Below are 23,527 nucleotides of genomic sequence, written 5' to 3'. Positions count from 1 at the left end.
CCGAACGACAGATTAGCTGCGGGGAAAAAGAAGAGTATCCAGGCGACAAATCTCACCGCCTGTAATTAGTTTAGGAGCGCAGCTGATAAGGGCGATTCGGCCCCCTCCGGCCGAATGAAACATTAACGAGACTGCATCTGGCCAATGCCTCAATCACTTGTGATTGTTCGAAATTGTGAGTGGTCCGCGAGGGCCGGCACACGTTGGCACATAACGTGGATCGATATACGTGTTTCGAGGTCGACCACCGTCGGATGTGGACGGGAATACCATTGCCGGTATATCGTGAGCGGGACACGCGTCGCGTCGCGTCGCGACACCCTCGGCTCGCGTGTGACCCTTCCTTTTGCGAAGGGCGCGCCCGATGCGGGATGCACACGATGACACACAGACAGCAGATTATCGGTGCACACGGCCGCGCGGAATTGATCCCCGAGGCATGCCCGTACGTAAAACTTTTGCAGATGAAAAACCCTGTCGATTGATTGCTCGCTTCGGGTTCGCGTTCACGTGGGAAAATTCCGTCCGTGTCACGTGAATAAACCGGACACGCTCGTTGGCATATTTATTAAACGCGGAACAGAGAAAAGGCTGGATTAAGTAATCCCGCGGTTAAAGCGGCCGAGGCTTTTGCCCGATGGAAATGGGCGGTGGATGGGATGGGTGTTTGAAACAGTCGGTGGATCATCCGATCCGTGTTTTGATAGGTTCTTTCACTTCGTGTATCACATTGTGTTTCTTTTCATCGAGAGGGCCGTACGGTGTCAATAACGTAATTTCAGATTGCCGTTCGATAACCGGGTATCCGTGGTCTCGCTACAACCACGAATCCACCGAGTGTCAGCTTCCTTACGGTTCGAGTCGGATGACTCTACAGAGGGATTCTCAAAGGTCTTTGCCCCGCCATCATCTCGTCCCTGCGGACGTATCCTTTGACGTGACCTTTGCTACGCCCGCGTTTAAGACACCAATCTGCCCATGTAGTTTTATTGACGTGTCTGCCAGCGAGCGTTAGACAGAATGTATTACCTCTTGGTTCATTACGTGTCGCAACGTCACACCTGTCACGCTACATTTACGCTTGCAATCAATTACGTCTTAAGACATCAATTGACAATTACGTCAAAGAGCCTCGGGCTCTCTTCGTCCCAGATCGATTACTTTGTCAGCGTTTTATTTTTTTTATTTTTTTTTTTTTCAAGCTCTACACGCGCGAGATTCTTTAACTGAATATTACTGTATATCCTCGCATGAAGGAAAGATCGGACCGCAGCTTCGCTCGTGTGCTTGAAACTCGCGTGTTCGAGAGACGTGGTGCACGAGTGCACGCGCAGATTTCATACACAATTTAATCGAAAAGGGCGAAACGAACGTGGCCGGCTACTAATTTCGCTGGTGGCCGTATAAAACCAAGCATACGCTATTTTGGTGCTTGGACCCGCGCCAGCAGCCAGGTAAATACAACCGTTTCCACATAGACAAGGTCGGCCCCCTGTCTGTCTCCTCTCGGAGAGAGGTGAATCGCAAATGAATACGCTCGGTCATCCTTACTTCGAAATCGATTCGCCAAACTGACTAGCCGGATTATCTGAACATATTTATTGGCAAACGCGTCTCGCTTGGCCGTTGCGATCGAAACCGCACGTTCGTTCACGCGCGTTCGACGATTCGTCTTTTCTTCCTTCGATCGATTTCCCTCGCGTGCAACGAAGGGGAGTGCAAATCAAATGATCGAATAATCGACGGATTAATTAATTTCACTCCGATAACCCGGTGATTTGGTTGTTCGTCGATAGCCGGAGAAAAGAGCGTTCGATTTCGAAGAACGCGAGGGAAAAGGTGACGAGCACCGACGATAGAGTCCACGAACGCCTATCTAATTCCAGGCTGATCGATATAATCGAGCCGCGATAAATTCCTGGTGGACCGAGTCGAATGGAAGTATGGAAGCGTATGTGCTGCGAATGGGTGAGAGGTGGATCTTCTTCGAAACGCGAAAACCCGATTCGATTCCGTGTTATTCGCTACGTCGTTGCCGACGTTGACTAATCAACTTACGCCGGTTTCATTTCAGCCGGTGGAAAAATAAATGGCGAAACGAGCGAGCAACCGAGAAGGGGGCGGCGAGAGGAAGGGAGGCTTAGCCTAAAAGCAACCGGGGACAGAGTCTTCGATAATAGGACACAGGTTAACGCGACGTACACGGGAACGCTTTTTCCACGTTCGGGCGAGCTCGTCGAAACTGCAATATGCGATTCGTTCGCTCGGCCGGGGGATATTGCGAAATAAAAAGGGTTAAATTAAAAATTCTCGGTCGAGTGCCCCGTCCTTCGGCCGAAGAGAAAGAATGAGAGAGAGAGAGGGAGAGAAGGAGAGACTCTGAGAATATGCCTGCGGAATTTGAACGTGAAAGCACGAAGAGAGTTTTCCACCCTCTGCCCGTTCCAACCTTCTCCTCTCTCTTCGGCCTCTGCTTTATCCTCGTCGTTCCTCTGGTAACCCGAAGGCTTCGACTTTTATAGCAAGCCGGGTATAAAAGACGGGGGCCTTTGTGCCTCCGTAAGCCGTCCTTATCGATATTTTTCGATAACAAAAATGAAGGACCAGGCGGTGCCACGCTCGTGTCTGTAGCCCTTGTTGGCCGAACTCGACCCGACCCGACTCGACTCGACTCGACTCGACTCGGCTCGGCTCGACTTCGGCGTGACTCGGCGTGACTCTGACCCCGACCCAAGCTCGACCCGAGAGAGCAACTCGAGAGACTCGACACCAGCTTCAGCAATCGTTACCCTTTATGTTGCAGAACGACACGATGCAAGTGGTTTGGCAATATCACGTGGAGGAACCGGTGTCCGCGGCCGGAGTTTTGCCGGATCACGACGCCATCCGTGGATCGAGGCCGCTCTATCTGGTGCAAAGGGACGCGCAGCCGAGGCCGACGTCGCGCAACCAAGAAGCCGAACCGCCGCTACAAACGTGGGACATATTGAACCAGCAGGTTGGTATCGAATCATTTATCCGTGTCTGTTGATGGCTTCCAAACGATCGATTACCCCACGAGCCACGGGCGTGTGTTTTATCCCTGTGCAACGTGAAACGCGCGCGCGGTACCGAGGCATCGGGCGTGTTCCACCGATGGGCCGATGATGTGCGAAACCAACGCGTAGCGGAATCGCGTGGGCGGAAAATTATGGTGTAATACGAGCCATTGCGTGGCGGATACACCGTAATATGATTATACCGCGCGGGTAGGGAGGATACGCGGCGATGCAACGCGTCTTACGTTATGCATAATGACCGAGAGGCCCGCGTAGGTGGTAATAATGTAATGGATAGGTTTTCGCCGGATTTTGGTTGTTAGCAGTCGGATTAAAGGGTGTAGGGGAGAGGTGAAAACGAACATTTCGTACGGCTCTTGTATCGGTAAAAGTTTCGCCTGACGTGTACGTGCTGTAAACGCGTGAACTCATTCGCCGTGGTTCAACGTGGAAGTTATCGAACGATCTTTCTCTCTCTCTCTCTCTCTCTCTCTCTCTATCTATCTATCTCTCTTGTTTCGGCCATGTTGTTTATCCAATTATTCAAGGAACAGTTGGCACAATTCATCGCTCGCGTTATATTCGCGCGCGTGTAACACGCGACAAGAGAACCGGGCTTAATATTCATCGGGACGGCGAAGGAGTTCCCCGGAAAAGGCGATTAAAGAGTTTTAATTACGGGCCGGATCGCAGTGTCAACGATATCATATTAAACTCGATCTCAAAGTGGAAGCTACTTTCCCGGCGAGCTTCCGCCGTTGAGTTTACTTTTCGGCGGCGAGTAAAATGAATCGCGGCCCCGTTCCGATTCGTTGTCAGACGCTCTCGCTGTTCTGACACGGTTTTCGTCGAACTTCGACGAAGCGTCTTTGAAGTTGTTACACGTAATCGTCGCGACTGTGATTATTAAAATTTAATTGAACGAAAAATTTCCAAGGCAATTGCACGGCTAATATCAGCGAGCGTTCGTGCGAGTTTTCGCGCTGGATAGCCAGCAGACATTAACCAAACACCGAAGTTTGTCACTCAACTGCAAGTGTCCTTTGCTAAAGCTCTCCTCTGCTAAAATCCTCTGTGAAAATTTTTTTAACGCTTTTCGTTCATTGTGAAAACCGACGCGACATTCCGATAAAGCGCAAAGGAAATTTCAGAAACTCGGGATATTCCCGCACACCGGAGAGCGGATAATAAAGCTCTAGCACGATTTCAAGGTATGGCCACTAATTTGGTCCGCAATCTGTTCACGCCCAAGGGGCCATTATTCGTTCTCGTTCGCTGCTCCGAGGCGGTCGGTCTCTTTTGTTTTGTTGTTCCGGGCCGCGATACTCTCGTGGTCGATTCAGTCACGCTTCTGTTTCGCGAGCGCGTGCATTATTCGAAAAGGAGAGTGAGCGAACGAGCAAGCTGAGCAAACGGATAAAAGAAAGAGAGAGAGAGAGAGAAAGAGAGCGTAGCGTGGGTGGCTCGGTTGCGCGTGAGATGAATGTTCGAACGCGTTTAACGTTCAGCCTGGTACGAGTGGATTTTTATCGGATGCAAGCCGCGGAGCATTGTGCGCCGAATTTATGACGGCATAAATCTTAACCGGGTCACATCCGGCAAAAACTATTCGTTCATTAGCGTCGCCGGGTCATAGATTACGGGTCGACGCTATCGCACAGATCGGACAATGCTAATTCCACGGGCTGCCGAGCTTTTGCTAATAGTTTATACTGACAGGGGAGAGGGGAGGGTATGGAGGGTTCCAGTATGGATTTACGCGGATTCACGTGGCGCCTATTCCGCCGTCGACGAGCGGATATCCATCATGCGCGTGAATAATGAAGGTGGAAAACACTCGGTGCTGTCCGTTGTCGATGCCTGAATTTCGAGAGGGAAACGCCGATAGTCTGAGAGCAACTACGAGACGTGTTGCATCGACGTGAACGAAGTCGTAAACACGACGCGATTGCTGCACAGACGGCGAGCAAATATACTGAGAGAGAAACGTCCAAGTTATCAGTCAGCTTACGCTTCAGTGTCTTTTCGCTTGGCGTTGTTCGATCGGCGAAAAATCGAGAATTTTAGGGAACGTGCTCTCTGTTTTCTATCTCTCTCTCTCTCCCTCTCCTCTCTTTTCTTGCTCGTTCTTTTCGTTCTCGTTTCCGTTCGCATCTCGTGGAATTTCCATCGTCGAGGCGCGAAAATGCATCGCGCCTAATTCCGTCGATAAAATGTCACTTTCGCGCGATTTTTCGGTGTGAGAAACGTGCGTGTCAACGAGTGCAGAGTAATGGAAACGGGAACGGGGTCGGCCGGCATTATTGGGCGAAATAATAAATTGGAATTACGAGGGGGAGATGGGTAGATGGCCGGGTTGAAACCGAACAACGCTAATTTCATCAGTTCTGTTTACAATTTGTATCGAACGGAATTGCGAGACCCCGGGATGTTTCGGTGCTCATCACGCTGAAACAAATTACCGCGTCTCCCAGCTGGAAAGGAATTACCCGTTCGCCCAGCAAATCGAACGGATCCTTTCCCCTTACAACGGCGTCCCTCCGATATGAAATTATTTGCGCTTTTGGCGTGACCGCTTTTACTTTGATTGCAACAGAGAGACACGAGCACAGTTTCGAATTAAACAATTACATGTACATCTCGCTGAAAGCACACGCACGAACACACACACACGATGAAACATCGCGACGATAAAAGCGAAGAACGAAATTTCAACTTTCACGAATGCTGTTTTACGGTTTGTATCTGTTTGAACGTGGCTGATGGTGGTCCGCGAACGCGACAAACCGAACAACGAGCGAGCAAGCGAACGATCGTGCTAATGTAGATCACGCGGGAACGAAGTTTCGCTGCCGCACATATTTGCTGCCCGTGTAGCCACGACGCTCCTGCCGAATTTAGCAGAGGGGGTTCCGTACAATTTCGAAGTTTCCTCGACCCAGTTGAATCGTCTCCTGTTACAACCACTAATAAATTACCACGGTCTTGCCTCGTATGGCGTCGGCTTTTCAATTCCGCAGTTTTGCAGCTGTAAGAAACAATTCACCGTTCTTCGGCGCATTCCCTCTCCTCGCTCCTCTCCCACATTGCTATTCCTTGTCTTGCGCAATTTCTTCGCGAGACGCGACACTTGGCCGCGATGACGCGTCTTATTGGCAAACTTCTTAATACCGGCGACGTCCGATTGCTCGACGACACGCGCGACAACTTTTCGCAACGCGGTTTTAATTGTTACTTGGCGAGAGAACACCAAGTGTGTCTTTCTCTCTCTCTCTCTCTCTATCTCTTTGTCTCTGTCTCAAATAGTCAACGACTAGCTTATCTTACGGCCTCTTCTTTCTTAGCGTGGCCACTTGTTCCTCCGCTAACTACGTGCGCGGAAGTTCCTCTTTGCCAGTCGAATAACTTTTGTATCGCGGGCGAGATGAATATGAATGTCTGCGGGCACAAAGAGGAGCGAGGGCCAACTTGTTAGAACGGGTTTGCATTCATTTCCCTCCCTCTACGCAGGCCGACAGCGATACTTTCATTTTTTCTTTTTTTTTTTGGGCGACGGCCCATTCTCGCGACGAATCGAAAAGGGAAACTTCAGCGACGAGCCGAGCGCCAAATCTGCCCCCGGGGCGCATGCAGCGTTTCGCGCCTCGTGAATTTATATAGTACAATTTTCTTCTCTCTTTCTTTTTTTCTATTATTTTCTCTCCGCCCCCTGTATCCCCAAACATCGTTTGCATGTCATTGTTCGCACGCGTAGATAATCTCGGATTTTACGGAGTCGAACTCGTTATTCCGCGGGCGGGCTGGAAATTTTCATTTCATTTCGTTTCGTTTCGTTTCGTTTCGTTTCGTCGCTCCGTTTCGGTGAGAAATCGTTGTTGATGTTTGCAAGAAACACACAAGTTTCCACGAACTGTGAAGTTCATTAGCGACGTACGTCATCAATCATAGTCTCGGCAAATGTGACTGGTGAAAAGGATACGCCATCATTCTTCATTCTCAACATAGTTATTCAGAGAGTTCTGGGCAGAGCTTCCCTCCGGTCGTTGAATCGCCGTTACATCTCTCGTAACAGACGCGTATCCGCTGTGTCCGCTTTCTTCTGTATCGTTCTTCTTTTTTTCTCTCCTTTCTTTTTCTTATGCCCCGCTTTCTATCTTTCCTCCTTCCCCGTACGCTTTTCAACAGGCTTCTTTCACGCGTCAAATTTTTCTCGCTTGAAAGCCTATCAGATCCGATTTCGGAAACAGGGATCGCGTTATTACTTATTTGTAGGACCAAAAAAAAAAAAAGAAAAAAGATCGTCGAATAAAAAAGTTGGCGCCGCGATAGAAAACAGGGAACGGGCGAAATATAAACACGAAGTGACTACGCGAGCACCGTCGGCCTGACGAACATAAAACGCGTTTTTATGTGGGCCGGCCTTCAAAAGAAGCCACCCGTTTGAACGCGTAGTAGGCGAAACGGGTGGCATACCCGGAGGATAATTATCGTCTCTTCTCTTTCCAAGAATCCACGCGGCCGGGGGGAAAAAGCGGCCAAGGGTGAGCAGCCCGTTTCGTGAATCGCTCTCGCGATGACGTCTATTCTCGCGATGAATTCACCAACCGAGCGCTCGCGTGCTGCTTTGACAATCTAGCGTCTCGTTTATGCGAACTACGAACGTTGCCATCAGGTCCTGCGCGTCGATGTGCCGTGGAATGTCATTAAAATGGAATTAAACGACGAATGGGAAGATTTTTCAAGCGTGATTGCGATATTCTGTTGGTGAATCACGAAGGTATTCGAATGTTTGTAGAGGCTTGTCTCTTCAGGTGAATTTACGAATGCATTGTGTATATTTTTTGAGACTTCGCTGCCACGATTGTAAAATATACACGCGTGGAAACTGTGTATTTAGCGTAACTCGTTATATCAATTTGTTTTTAGTCCTGATTACGTTCAATCATTTCTTATACTAATTTTTTACTAAGTTGACGTTGGTAACATTTCTACCCATACTTTCAGTTTGGACATCAGAGTCAGATTTATGTATCATAAGATACTCGTGAAAGGTTTTCAAAAATATTCAAACACTAATTAAACTCATTGAAATTGAAGACGAACAGTTCTGTTTCGTACATTATCCGAACTAAACTCCCGGATCGCTCAAAGTTTCTTCTGACTCCGGCGTTATTTATCTCTGACACGCGTCTGTAAATATGTACCTATCTCTTGTAAAATACATATGTATCAGCTATTGCAAAGCGAGCGACGTTTCGCGTACATATTTAGAAGAAATTCCCTCGCACACGATGTCAGCATCCATTCCTGTCGTACCTTATTTATCCAGATTACACCCGGCCGAACATGAAAGTTTATGCGCAGTTTTCGTGTGATAAAGTGATTCCTCGAGCATCTCTCGCACTGCGTGCATCGGGAACATCAGCTTTTTCACGAAGAGAGAGAGAGAGAGAGAGAGAGAGATCTGGAAATGCAGTTAGAAGCCAGAGGAATCGTAAACGCGGATCGCTGAACCGAAATCTTGGCCTGGCCCCGGGGCTGTTCTGCATATTCGACCGCAAAACAATAAACGCAGTCGTCCTTCTCGGTAATCTTGACATCGATAATTTCGCAGAAGCGCGTGGGAGAACCCTACGGCGCAGTATGGCCCGAGCTCAGGGCGGTCGGGGAGAGAACACAGCCGCGCGAAAAAAGAATCGCAATTTTCTCTTCGGGATCGCGTACACACCCCGCGGCTGCAACTCGAGCCTCTCCCCTCGCAACCTCCGTTTTTTCTTTTCCTTTATATCCTGCGAGATCGTTTTTCGATCGGCGTAAACGCAGCCCCGATCGACGCGCGCTGACGATTTTTCTTCGGTCGTTTAAAACGCCTGGTAATCACCGGGTGGAGAGGAATCCTTTGACTCTGTCTTCTCTCTTTCTTTCTTACCGTCGACCACTTACCACCCCCGATCGACACGGGGGATAAACTGTCGAAGGCGAGGATTAAATTTACTCGATACGCCTTTGTGCGTTTTCCTCTGCGGGCAAACAGTCGATGCCGATAACGCCTTGAAATTCATGTCAAGTGTCGGGCGTCTCGACGTTTCGAGAGGAATCCTTTTGCGCCGCGATTTCGCTTAATTTAAACGACAAACCCTCTGCTTTCCTTTTTCCACTGAGTGTGTATGTATGTGTGCGTGCGTGTATATAGGAAATTTCGTATTATGTTATTTTTCAGTATTTCATTCGCTGACTCGGATTAACGTGGAAGTTTTTTATCTTAAGGATGGAGCGAAAATTTCACGCGCGGTGAAAATTAGTTTCATTCTCTGTCGAGGAGGAGAGAAGAGAGAAACGCGACGGTGGCGGAGAAGTTGGAGGAAACTGTTTCATCCATACGCGAGCGTATATATACCTGCAGTTTCGCTCGTTCCGTCTGGCGAATGTGTCGCTGGTAGGTAGAGAATCGTTCCCCCTCGGATTAACTTCGTCACGCGAATCGTCGGGACGCGAGGAACTCGGTCGAAGACAGTTGCAATTAGAAAAACAGTTTGGAGGCTGTGACGGTCCGGCGACAGCTAGCGTGTACCGGCGCTAAATACCAGGTTACTCCATTAACGGGTATAGATAGGTCCGCACGGTTGCAACCAGTTTCACGCAGCTCCTCCTCCCATCTGGATGAGTTTCCAGTCGTATTGTGCGGCGGCACACAGCCGGTACACAGCCGGTTAACATTTTGAAAGTTTTGAGAAAGCATTAACTCCTCGTGCGTGTGCGTGTGTGTGTGTGTGTGTATGTACGGTTAACAGCGTCCGGCTTGAACCCTTGTTCGATCTCCGCTCGTTTCTACGCTCTCCTCTCCGCGTGGCGGCCATTTCCCCTATATATAGCGGTGGATTGCTCTAATGGAGTTGATGAAAATTTTCAAAGCAACCCGGCCACACGGGTTACGCAACCTGGAAATCCTTCGAACTCAGAAATAATCGCGCCGCGAGTCGCCTCATTTTTTATATAGGGTGGAAGAGTTTGCTCGTCTCGATGCGCCTGAACAGCCAACTCAAAGAATTAAATGCCCGTTTAACCGAGCGTCTTTCAATTACTTTGCAGGTTCGCTTACCCAAGGGACAAGACACGTTGCTTTGGTGCCGCGTTGTAAGGATGCCAAACATTGATCACAAACACCACGTCGTGAAGGTAAGTTTCTCCCCGGTAGCTGTAACCTACTTACCTCGCAACCAACCTCTTCGCGCCGCGTCTTACGCATCTAAACCCATCTAAACTTGATTAAACCGGGGAAGACGCGCGAACAGATATCCACGTCGACGTGGGAGCTGTCGAGCGTCAGAGATCTTCAGTCGGTTCGTCGAGTGGAAATCCACTCTACGAGTTTCTTCCTGGAATTTCGAAACGATCGTTTCGTCCGTTTAAACGTTGAACGTTAAACCTCCGTTTCTGTTACAACGAACCACACTGATATGGAGTAGTATAAATCGTCGGTCTTCCGGCAATCGCAACGCGAATACTTTTTTTTTTTTTTTTTTTTACAAACACACCATTGTCACGCATCGAGGTATCTTCACGCGCGGCCTCGAGGGTCATCCGCGCGAGATCATTCGTCGTGTTTTATCTCTATTACAAACGGTGATGTTCGATGAAAATCCCGATAACGCCACGCGGTTTCCGATGCATCTGTCTCTAAACGAGCGATCGACGTGGACGTGTGACAGCCGATCTATGAAATCGAGTAATCCGCGGAGTCGTTCTGCATCGATAACGCGCACTGTCGGCAAGTACTTTCAAATCCTGCGTGTTTCTCGTTATTATACACGCGCTGACGCTGGTTTCGCGTTTAAAGCGACAGGATAACGTGAATGTTATCTGGAGTAATTGTCGAATCTAACCCAATTATCTAATTGGCGAAAGCGGAATAAAACAGAGTCACGTAGCATGGAAATGCTCTCACGCACGTTATCTCTGCATCGTCGTGATTCGCGATCACGTCGCCGTGAATGCGATTACTTTGCGATTCTCGTCTAATAAAGTCGCGTAAAAACGGCTCTTTCCATTTGATAGTTAACATTCGTGTGGCGGAGAAACGTTCGTCAAACGGGGAACATGTTGCTTGAAGTTCCTGACGCGCGATTCACGCCGATTGAAAGGCCGCGCGTCGATTCGTTAAAAGGACTCTTGATTTATCGAAGATACTTTTCAGCGAATGCTGATACGTACATATGTACATGCGCGATGAATTAAGTTCCTTGTAGTCAGCGGCGCGCGTTCTTCCTCTCTCTCTCTCACTCTCTGTCTTTCTCCCTTCTTGTTATCTGACAGATGTTGGATTGAACGCGCTGATGATTTCTTCCTTTTCCAGTACGAGCCGGTGATACAACCCGGAAGTCACGATTACCTGCATCACATGACTTTGTACGAGTGTCGTGGGGATCAGGTGCAATTGGAATCCGCCGCGAAGACGTCCGGCAGTGTTTGCTATCAGCCCAATCAGCCGTCTTTTCAATGTAACACAATCGCGGCTATCTGGAGCCTGGGCTCTGAGGTATGCTACGTGACACATTTAAATGTAAATTGAAGAATTAATGCGAACCTCCCGTTCTCCACCACCGAGATGCCCCGTCCGAAATACAATTCTGCTCGAATCATACGCAACGAAGAATCGCGCTCGGCCCTCGGTTTTCGAGCGGCTTCCTAAAGGGGGAAATTAATTGGAATTTGTCGAATCGATTAGTGCAATGCAATTCCGGTCCAGCGTTGGACCGTTGATTCGTCTTTGAAAAGACGCGCGTCGAGAGCTTCGATCGTGCTCGCTGTCCAAGAACCGAAAAGAGAGAGAAAAGTACGCCACGTTTCTTCGTTTTTTCAATTATTCTACGTGGATAGGAGTGCTTTCGCATGTACGAGCAATTAAATCGTGACACGATGTCGCGCGTGAGATTGCCGACTGTCCGGCGATCAGTTGTATCTTCGCAGGGTATTCGTGTTACCAACGCGACCACGAAGAAACAAGTTTGCGGCGCTGTCTCTCTCTCTCTCTTTTCTCTGTCTGTCTTTCTCCCTCTCTCTTGCCTTCGGCATTGGTATGCATTACACAAAACCCAGAATTACAGCGATACTCCCTGACATTGCACCGGTATGTCTCTTACGCTTGTCCCACGATGACGTCGGATTAACATTCGTGGACAGTGATTTACCTCGGTGTAATTACCCTCGTCACTGATTCAAATCTCGATTATATTTCAAATATGATTTATACGTACCTGGAGCCGGGTAAATCTATGCTTACTCTACTTTACATGCTAGATTTACTTCGTAATAAGTGATGTGACCAATGAAACAATAATCGAAATAACGTGGCCCAGGTATGTAGACATACTATTTGGTTTTTAGATTTTATATTTCGTATTATGGCTTTTATTTATTTAGTCTTTTATCAAATTGAAAAGAAAAGTAGAGAAATCGATGACACAATGTAGTTTGTAAAACCCTTGATAAAATTTCTTGTTAAATTCAAACTCAAACGAACGTGTAAAGTGTTAATATACAAATGGACACAGAAAGTATTCGTACTCTAAACAATATATTCATTTTAAAGCGTGGAACTTCTATTTTCACACTACTGAGTTTATTTTTTCCAAAGATGATTTTACATCGTCTTGAAGAGGGTATGCAATGATACTTTTCCTCTCGGAAATTTTGCACACTGAAAAATTTGTTTTATAACTAAATCTATCATGATCTCGAAGATCAAAAATCCCATAAAATTTATTGTTCTCACGAAATTTTCCATGACTGAATCTTGAAAATTGAAGTCTTGTCGACTTTTTAAAAATTACTGTACGATTTTTGCTCGTCAGTTTATTGAATCTTGAACAAAGTTAAACGACAAAAATTCAAGAAATCTTAACATTTTGCCATTGAACCTTGACGTTCAAAGTGCAATAAAACGGCGAGGAAAGATTGTACAGCAAGTTTTAAGTGATTGTTGTAAAAAAGGAAACTGCAGTGTTCAAGATTATGGCAGATTTAGTTAGGAAAAAATTTTTTTAACGTTCTCAGAGACACTCGAAGAGGGAACAAAAGTATCCCTGCTACTGTTCCACTACACGATGTAAAAACATTTCTAAACGGAATTAATCTAGAGCTATTAATGCCAAGTTACTTTAAAACGTGATCAACGATCGTTATACCTTCTTTGTGAAGTCACAACAGTTTCAAATATGGACAATTTCTCATCGAGCGTGCGAATACCTTCGCGTAGACACCTGTGGCACGCTCCGACAAAAATTCACCGCGCAAATATTTATCGTGAATCACGGCGAACAAAAACAGCGTGAAACGCACCGTTTATCCTCGACAGAAGCGAAAAGAGGCCGCGCACGAGCCCTTCGACCATGAGCCCCGACGCTTCCGATTCTCGAATCACGTCGGGCACGTTCCGAGCCGAACGGATGTATAATCGAACGTTCGCCACGGTTTTTCTCGTAGGGTTTCAATTATCCGCCGGAGGCCGGCTACGCGCTCGATCCGCACGCGGGGCCAGGCTACTACATGCTGGAAACGCACTACATGAACCCGCAGATGGACGCGTTCATCAGCGACAGCTCCGGCCTGCGTTTGCATTACACGGACAAGCTGCGTACCCACGACGCCGGCATCCTGAGCGTTGGCATCGATCCGAACTGGAGGCACATCATACCGCCTGGCCAGCCAGAGGTGGTCTCCGAAGGTCACTGCATCTCAGACTGTACCGGCCACACCATACCCAACAGCGGCATCAACATATTCGCCGTCATCATGCATACTCATCAGCTAGGGAGGAAGGTCCGATTGCGTCAGATAAGGTCTGGCGAGGAGCTGCCACCCATTGCGTCTGACACCAATTACGATCCTAGCTATCAGGAGTATCGGAAATTACAGAAGCCCGTCAGGGTCTATCCGGTGAGCGTTTGTTCCTTTCCCCTCCCTCGATCGTCGACTCGATCGAGTCGAGTTGAGTTTTGGTCCTCCCGTTTGTGTTCCCCGGTGATTTCAATTGCGATCCGACGAAACACGGAGGATGAAATCCGATGGGGAATGTCATCGGACGGACGGACGGACGGACGGACGGACGAGCGAGCGAGCGAGGTGGATAGGAAAATGAAAAGCTTGTTCCTATTTGTTCGATATTCCCTCGCATAGACTAATCGCAGGTGGATGCACGTGTTTTTGTTGCAGGGTGATCACTTGGTGGCCGAATGTACATACTCGTCGAAATCTAGGCAAGCAATCACGCTCGGCGGTTTAACGACCAGGGAAGAAACTTGTTTAGTGTCCACTCTTTATTATCCTCGTATCGAGCTGTCGCTCTGCTACTCTTTGCCTTCGTTGCCGACGGTTCTGCAAAGTTTGGGAATCCAGAAACTGATGCAGTGAGTATTTGTCACAACAGTTTTGCAGCGCGTGTGTAAATATCGACAACGATTTCGACGACGAGGCTCTCCTGCCCTCGTTCGTTTCGCTGCGATCGTTCTCGCCGCGAGACAAACGAGACAGTTCGGTTCGCTCGAATTTCGCGAAATAATCACGCCTGTCGCTTCGCTCGTTGTTCTGTGTTTCTTTTTCACTTTTTTTGTTCTTTTTTCCCTTTTTTTTCTTTTTTTTTTTTTTTTTTGTTTTNTTTTTTTTTTTGTTTTGTTTTGTTTCCCCTTGTATCGAGAGTTCAAAGACCGGTCGATATTAATTTACACGACACGGTTGATATCCACGTTAATGATCACGACGTATGTATGCCTCTCCGCACAAAGCAATGACCAGACGTTCGCTCCTTTTACTCTGATTACTTTAAATTGGCAATTAGGGACGGCGATGGCCCGTGCGTCACGACCGCACGACCCGTCGTTAGTTCAACGAGCGCCGGTTATATTGCGCCAGACGCATCGTTTATTGCATTACGTAATGTTACGTGTGTCACGAAGACGCTTCCTGCGACGTGTCACGAACCTTAATGTAACAAGCGTCCTGTTTCGCTAAACACACTCTCCCGGTTACATTGAATACCGTAGTTAAATTACTGTTATTACTACCACTAATATCGGCAGGTCGTAGCTAGTTGGGTCGTTAACTCCGACAGAGATCATTGTCATCTTTGCGTGACATCGCGACCAAATTGCTGCATCGCGACCAGAGACAGGCTGCAAACAACGTTCCTACTTCAAAATCATGCACCTACCATATTGCCGACAACAACGCGATCGTTACCTGGTCCGGGTCGAACTAATTACTCTAAACGTTCAAGCACGATCGACCTGTCGCTGTGCTCAGTCGGCGATCTAAACGTTCTCGCTCTCGTCCCCCCTCTCCCTTTCTTGTTTCCTCTTCGTGGCCGAGAATCTAGTTTAATCCCAGTCGACGTCCAAACCAAAAATTTTCCGGTCAAGAAAGACAGAAGCACACGTGAACGCACGCTTTCCTGTTCCCCTGCGAGGCGCACACAAAGGCTCTGGCAACAAGCTTTGTTCCTGCAAACGAGCGCGCATTCACGATGCGGGTCACGAGAGCAGAGCCAGAGTCTCGGAACTCTTGAAACTTCGTCGCTGTCCGCCGTAACGAATATATAGGTCGTGGAACCGAGTTGAGAGCGGAGTGAGACGAGCCTTCACGTGCTCTGCCCTTTCTCTGTTGCAGGGGTTCCAGCCCGGTAAAGATTCAAGAACCGCAAAAGTTGTCCGGGATGACGTTGGAGGAACGTTTGCTCAGCTACGACTGGGAGACCAGCTTCCAGAGCTTCCAAGAAGCAACTCGTAGCGGCACGTTCAAACCGCTTTGCTGGACGAGCAAGGGGGCGCTGCCGGGCACCGACAGTCTGGAGGTTCACTATCCAAGGATTCTCAGGCCGTACGAGGAGGTGAACCTGCCCTGCTCGAAGAAACCACTGAGGAATAAACTGTCGATGTTGCTCAGCGAGGACGAGGACATCGGCGCACCGGTGGATCCAGACAGCGACGAGACGAACGCCGTCGAACGTGGACAATTGGTGCGCAGCAAAGTGTCACGCAGCAGTGACGGCCCAACCGGCGGAAGTTCCTCTACCAGATCGGTACCGTTTCTCCTGATATCATCGGCCATTCTGGTGGCCATCGTTGGCCACGGCACGTTCAGGTGAACGCTGGCTGGTCGTCTGCACGCCGATCGACCGACCGATCGATTTCGTTTACCTAGGACGGCCGTTTTATCTTCTTGTTGATCGCGCTGGACCGGGGAGGAGATGCATATGTAAGTACGTACCGGTGTGTACCTACCTTTGACGCGTCACTTCAACTAAACAACTACTGTATTCGTCGTTCATTGGTCGTTGAGTGAGGACGGTGGTAGACACCGTGGTGTGGTGTTCCTTTTCGCGTTCGTTTTCCACGCGTTCGCGGTACGCGTGTGTGCACGGCTTTCGCCGAACGATTGTCGGCACAATTTTTCACACAGACGACGACATTCGTTCGAAGCACGTCAACGGAGAGCCGACGGACTGATGGATCCTATCGGGGCAAAAGAGAAATATATAATATTTTTGATGGCTTCGTGTGGTGATCGCGCGCGTCGAATGATTTACGCGGATCGCCGAAGTCCGGGGTGGACGGTCTGTAGAAGATTGCCAAATATATACGATATTTTCCCCAAACGAACGTCCATCGTAGGGTCTACGTTGTCCTCATTCGACGATCGACCTCCCTTTTCGCGATCTCTGCTCGCGCATTATATTGTTATGACGTATCGCGTACTCGCGCAGGGGAACCGTCGTTGGATATCTTTCAATTTCGATCCGACTTCTCTCTCTCTCTCTCTCTCTCTTTCTCCCTCTTCGTCGGGAAATGTTAACGCGCGCACGCGCGCGCGGAAAAGGTAAACGTATAAATGTCTGTCTGTGCCTCGCGAAACATCGATTCGTATCGACGCCGGGATGAAAGCACGCTTTTAGGTTCGTTCGCGGGTAATCGATTTTATTCAGAATTTAATTCGATTTCATTCGGTTAGTCGCCGAGTATTTCGCTCGGAGGTGAACACGGGTCGCGCGCAAAGGTTGATACGATCAAAGAAGGTCACTCGAAATCCTGCAAAGGATCGCGTTTCCGTCGTAGCGTCGGCCTGCGCTTGCGTCGAAACGGATGGTTCTCTCGCCCTTTGACACGATCAGATAAGAGGAACGTCGATACGAGTCGTGAATCGAAATCGCCGGCGACAAAGTCACTCGCTCCGTTGCTCTCCTCCTTTCCGTTACTTTCACCTACTTCGTGTGCACGTCTGACGTATGCATATTATATTGCGTGATATACGACACGAGATGTTCAATAATACGAGCGATCGTACGTACATACGTGCGATTTGACATACGCGTTTGATTTTGTTCGACTCACGTTCCTCCGGCCGATTAGCAACAGCATTAGTACGTGACAACGCGATACGATACAAGTTTTCTAGTCTGTTTACACGAGCAACGATCCGCAGTTTCGAACCGGAGTTTCGCTTCGTCTCAAGGTATGAGCGACACAATTACTCTTCAGCGGTTAACTATCGTAAACGAAAGATATCCACGAGGGAATCGAGATCCTGCCGATCGAGCGGGATTATTTTCTGGCTTCTGGACTCGAAAGAAATTTTATATTGTTGGCTGTTTATTATTTACCGTGCCGAGAACCAAGCGAATCGAACCAAGCGTTTGTGCGAAACCTTGACAAAATCATTGGATACTTGGAGAGATAGATTTCGGACGTTGACTTTGCAGATTTTTCAGGGATCAATCTCACAACAGGGGAGATCGCTTGCTTCTCGCCGGAATCTGTATATTCCGTTACTATTAGATTTATGCGAATAGATGCGTTTTTTAACGGGAGACTGTGCAAACGTTGATCGATTCGCGCTCGACGCTCACAGGCATCAAGCTTTCCAACGCCGTACTTGGAAACTCTCGCACTTGACCAACGTTTGCACCAATTTCCCCCTGTGTAATATTCTGTACAGTTCCTTAATGTGTAATTCTCGTTGTTCGGCCGGCCGTTCACGCCGGCGATTATTTATTTTTTATTTAATTGTATAGAGAGAGGAAGTTTTACACTCGCGTTGACACTCTGTTTCGCCCGCGTTTCCACGTTTCGCGTTAGGTGTACATCCGTATATGTATATGCGTTCTTTTTTTTTTTTTTTTAATATATATATATATTCCGCGCACCAACACGTTTGCGAAGCGTCGCCTGCGACACGGCACACGCGGTCTTTCGCATCGATCTCCTCTGCGCGATCGACACCGCGCAACGGAAGACGAGCGCTTCCCTTTCTTCGCGATGACGCTTTAAAGCGGTGCTTTGACTCCTTGGTAGACCGTCTCGTCGCGCATTTCGTATGATTTGATCAATCACTACTTTCAGTAGTTAGGAAGCGTGATTCACATCAGGATGTATATCGTTTGAAATTTCACCGGAGCATCGTGTTTCATTCGACCATGTCGAGCAGTGTGTGTAATAGTTTGTGACAATAAACGAGTTTGTTTGGATGAACAATTTACCGCCGATGGTAACCAAATGATGAGAAAGCGAAAAAAAAAAAAAAAAAGGAAAGAAAGACAAATATTAACGTGCATGTTCTTAATATCGATCAGACATTGACACTACAATTTTAAAACCGACCAGAGAAAGCGGAGTTTTTTCTCCCCTCTTTTCTCGAGCATGGAATTAAACCCAATCTAGTTGGCGTGGCTGAGTTTAATTTGGATCCGATTCTTGACCTGTCACTGTGTACCCTCATTTGATACTCGTTCAGTCGATTAAACCTTCGAAGCACCACTTTAATTATTGGGAAAGGAGAAAGAGAGAGGGGAAGGGGAAACGGAAAGGAATAACACACGTATGACGGCGTGCAAGGGGAAGAGGACTTACCGCGGAGCACCGCGATCGATAGTATTGTAGTCAAGAGTCCCTTAATGCGCGCGCTTTTCCTCGATTCTATTTGCATTAGGGGCAGAGAACGAAGATTTTGCGGTCAAAGACACAAGATCTCGCGGTGCTTCGTTCGCTGGTTTGTTTTTCGGAAGGTCGCACGAGCGAGATATCCCGCGATTTCGATTAGATTCGCGCGTGTGTGCCTGTTGTTTTTCGTTCACTTCTCTGTCGTCGATTTAAAAATCCAACCGGTTCGTTCGATCCCGTGTTTGTTCAGTCGGTGTCTTTTGCTATCAATCTCCTGCGATTCGCGACGACCGATCATCGATGAAAAAGCTCTCTTTCTCTCTTTCTCTCTCTCTCTTTTTCTTTAGCGTAGAAATATTTAAAAAAAACCTCACTAAGTAGTCGGACTAATCGGTAAAAGGAAAAAAAAAAAAAAACTAATAAGCGCGTAGCCACATTTTACAATTTAATACTACGGTAATTCGTAAATGTCATAGGGGATCTGTGTGTGTAGAGATCGTAGGGCAGTCGAGCGATTACCTTCACCCTCGAGGAGAAAAAAAAAGAAAAAAAAAAGGAAGAAAAGAAAGGAAAAGAAAGAAAGAGGAGAAAACACGTTACTTTTAGGCGCTGAAGGTCCGTTCCTTTTCAAGCATTAATCGTTCTTGCCGAGCCGGGTTTGCCGGTGATACTGCCAATCGTCGCTTCGCTAATGTCAGCGTACCAATTCCACATCGTACCCCGTCTTTCGTACGCCGTTCTTCTTTCTTTCGTTCACCCTCCCTGTTGTTCTCTTTCGTTTTTCCATACGCATAACACGGAGCCGTCGAGTCAGCGCGTGCAACGCGTCTGAATATCCATACGAAACACGCGGACCTACGTACACAGAAAGGAAGAACACGGAAAAATTATCGTCGACGTGTGCTCGTCGGCGTGATATCGAAAAAAAAAAAAGAGATCGGCGAGGTGACAGGATCGATCGACGATCGAATGACAGAGGATCGAGGTAAACGCAGTTACGAGGAGAACAGGACAATTTCGAGAAACGTTCGATACGAGGTGTCAGTTGCTTTTCCTTACCTCGAGTTTCCTCGCTGCGTGTACGTATGTGCGGAACGTAGCGATCCTCCACGGAACGAACGACGATTTATCATCGCCGATGAAACTCGTTCACGATCTGAGAGGCGAGGAGAAGAAGTCGTTCGACGTGACTTCTTCCGTGCACTGCGACGTCGACGGCGGTGATTTTCAGTGAAGCGGTGGTCCGGTTCGTTGACGCCTGATCGTCACAGCGAGACGTCGCGTCGCCGAGGGGTGTTTTTTTTTTTTTTTTTTTTTTTTTCGGGAGCGTTGGGTGTTGGGGAAGAATGTTTGGCCTGATAGGAACTGTCGGTGATATGACCAGAACAATCAAGCAAAGTGTCACAAGTAAATGTCATTTATGCTGGAATAATTATGTTAGATAAATAGGGAACGATATTACGCATTTATACCCAATGATCTTGCATCGTATGTACGTTAGCTGGTTCGTTATCGCGCCGAGATTCCTGGCTTTCATCGAGCGTTCGATAAAGCTAACCACTACCAGAGAGAGAGCTGTCACATTTGTAATTTCATCCTAACGATAAATTACAAAACGCGTTGTAACGTGCCAGCGGGTGGATCCGTGTAACGAGACGGTGTGACAAAAGAAGCAGTACCTGTGCTGTACCTGAATCGGAGGAGAAACCGTTGCAATCTCGTCGATTCAGAGAGAGACGTCGTTCCCAGCCGAAATTGACGAGAGGAAACGAATCGACGACGCGAGGAATCCGTGAAACGCGATTTTTAGAGGCGTTTAACGAAAACTCGGCGGGGCCAGGAAATCGGGGAAAATGTATGTACTGTATGTAGAAAAGATTAGTAAAACATCGGCAACGGTGCCCGTGGCTCAATTATCCTAGATATTGGGACGCGGAGATTGTGCGAGAGAGGAAAAAAAAAAGAAGAGCAAAAGAGTACGAGAAATAAAAAAAGGAATCGAACGAATAGCGTATGCGTGTACATAGGTATCCTGTATATAGTTTTTAGATTTAAATTACGTCCCGGACTCTTCATAGGCACCTACACACACTCGAATTCAGATAGCTAGCTAAATAGTGTCTCGTATCTTTATGATTTACATGTAACATGTTGAACCTGTACTGCCCGCGGTGCGTGTGCGCGCGTGTCCGCGCGTGACGACGCGCGCGCGCCCCCGCACAGATTGTACGCGTTACCGGGCGTCCCTGTCCTTCCAGACCGCTCTTAGATTTATACCTAATTTACACTGGATATTAACGTCTAAACGCTACACTATCATCTACACTGTAACAAATTGTATTATATTTTATATATATAAATATGTAAATGTTTTTCTAAAAACCAGTCTCCACTTTTCATTCGCCGTTTCACCGGTCCTTGCACGTCTCCTCATTACCTTCGAGTCATTATTTCATTCAAGTAACACGCGTAAGAGAAAACACGTACTGTACCGACGCAAAAGTTACACGTAAACATTTTCATTGAACAAGATGTGAATTATAACTAGCAGAACTTTAAACGATGAAGAAACAAGTTCGTCGCTGATCAACGGAATTGAAGAGGACACCAGGTAAGTGAAATTTCTATTTCTTAATTCTCCGGGTATGTTGTCCGACAGCGGACAGCTGGTTACTACTTAAAAACAAGCCTAATTTACGTAAATTCTCTCAAGTTTCTTTACGGTGACGCAGCTATAAAACGCTCTATAAATTTCTGCGGAGTCATCGCCGGAAACAAGTGCCAAAGCGGAAGCATGGCGATCGACAAATTACCAAACAACGATCTTCACTCTCCCGGTTTCTCGAAACCGAAAAACCAAAGCGTTTCTGTGGCACGTGCACGCACGCACGCACACATACACACACACATATACACGCACGAGTTAATGGGAGTCGGTGTCGCGAGGTTTCGGTGCGTTTCAATTCGCTAATTTCCGTACCGCGAAGTTTCCCCTCCTCTGTCATCATCAATTTGGGAGCAGGGTAGCGGAAACGCGGCTCGCAGGAACGTAGTCATAGAAACGTAGTCGGGGGCACGCGTGTGGCGCGATACCGCGCGTGAAGCGCTGCTGCCCCCAAGAGTCGCGCAGGGCCAATAAAATTACCATAGCCAACAACAAATCAGCCACGAAGCGCACTATCGAACGCGACACAACTAATTACACGCGCGTATATTAGTTGCAGGCCAGACCCTTCTGAAACCGCGGCGGCTTGGAACTGTTCGGCTGTTGCTGGCAGTTTCAATCGCCGGCCCGATCTAACCGTCAGATTACAACGTGGATTTACCAAGGCGTCCACCTCTCTCACACACACTCTCTAACGTATATACACGTGTACATACACATACGTATATATACACTTAGCTGATCCACTAATGAACAAGTTCCTCGGCTAAGTTCGCTAATATTCTGTCTGCACCGACTGCCGACTAATCAAACTTCCGGCCCTTGCGCGTTACCTTAACGAGACACGTGGTTTCTTCTTTTATTTCGAGGCTAGGCGTATTCGAGGCGCTGAATTCACTAATTGCGACGGTCCTCCGGGCGTTTGGAGGAAGTTTTACCATACCAGTGTGGCAGCGGATGTTGCGCGGATTCAGAAACGATCGAGAAGCGCCGAAACTGCCTGTAAAATCGACGTTAACGTCGTTCGCGATTAGACAGTGGAGATTAACGTCATTTTTATTAATTTCGCTGGCGATTTTTGCTACATTGCGTACGGGATGTCAATAATGTTGACGACGTTTGTAAGATGTGGTCAAGATAACGAAGAAATTTTACGTATAAAAGTATCTCTTCAGTTGCAATGGAAATAAACTTCTAGTCGCCTGTCGAACCTCTAAAAACTTTCAATTATAAACTGTGTTAACACTTTTACACACGAACATTAATATATATAAAACTATTGTAAACTGCATGAGTTTTCTTCACTTTTTTTGATCACTGTGTATAAGATTACAGGCGATATATTTTTGGAAACTTCGTTGCGAATTTTTTCGATATCGATGCTCGATTAAAGTAAAAGTATATCGATGAAAAATTGATGTTGGCGCGGTGTTATAAAAAGTAATCGCCTCTATCGGGAATAATTGACTCCGCAAAAGAGTTTGGTAACGGTTGACGTTCGTTGCGTTTCAATTTCCAGGAGCGTGAACGAGAACTATTGATCTCCAGCTGTGTTTCTCGCCAAGTTTCTCACTGAACGCTCGCCAGTGAGCATTTCACCGTGATAAAGTGAAATAAAACATGCGTGTTCGATTGTTAATTTCGATCGACGAGTATTTTCATTATTGCTGGCTCACGATTGCCGTATAACTGTTTGCTAACAATCCGTTTCGCTTTGCTCAGCCGGTTACACAACGCAGAGTCGGTTTAATTTTTACAACCACGTCCCAACAAATTCAAAATGTTTTCTTTCAGTTATAATACAAATGAATCATCACGTATATTTCTGTTTTTTTTTTCTTTTTTTCTTTATACTAACTCTTAACAGATTTTGTCTGCAACGTTACATCTATCTGCTA

General features: G+C 47.4%; 1 protein-coding gene across 2 annotated transcripts in view; it reads left to right on the top strand.

Annotated features, from left to right (window-relative positions):
* LOC122535348 (MOXD1 homolog 2) overlaps positions 1-20,938 on the top strand; it is a 119,359-nt gene extending 98,421 nt beyond the window's left edge. For both annotated transcript variants that reach the window (XM_043666822.1, XM_043666829.1), the window contains exons 4-9: positions 2,804-2,998; positions 10,128-10,214; positions 11,392-11,574; positions 13,521-13,973; positions 14,250-14,443; positions 15,699-20,938. In XM_043666822.1, coding sequence (XP_043522757.1) covers positions 2,804-2,998; positions 10,128-10,214; positions 11,392-11,574; positions 13,521-13,973; positions 14,250-14,443; positions 15,699-16,176 — 1,590 coding nt within the window. In that variant the 3' untranslated portion in view covers positions 16,177-20,938. The remainder of the gene's footprint in view (positions 1-2,803; positions 2,999-10,127; positions 10,215-11,391; positions 11,575-13,520; positions 13,974-14,249; positions 14,444-15,698) is intronic.
* Positions 20,939-23,527: the final 2,589 nt, after the last annotated feature.

The sequence above is a fragment of the Frieseomelitta varia genome, unplaced genomic scaffold (genome assembly GCF_011392965.1).
Source record: "Frieseomelitta varia isolate USP_RPSP 00005682 unplaced genomic scaffold, Fvar_1.2 scaffold_152, whole genome shotgun sequence".
NCBI classification, from domain to species: Eukaryota; Metazoa; Arthropoda; class Insecta; order Hymenoptera; family Apidae; genus Frieseomelitta; species Frieseomelitta varia.
This window is presented reverse-complemented; position numbering and strand designations above follow the sequence as displayed.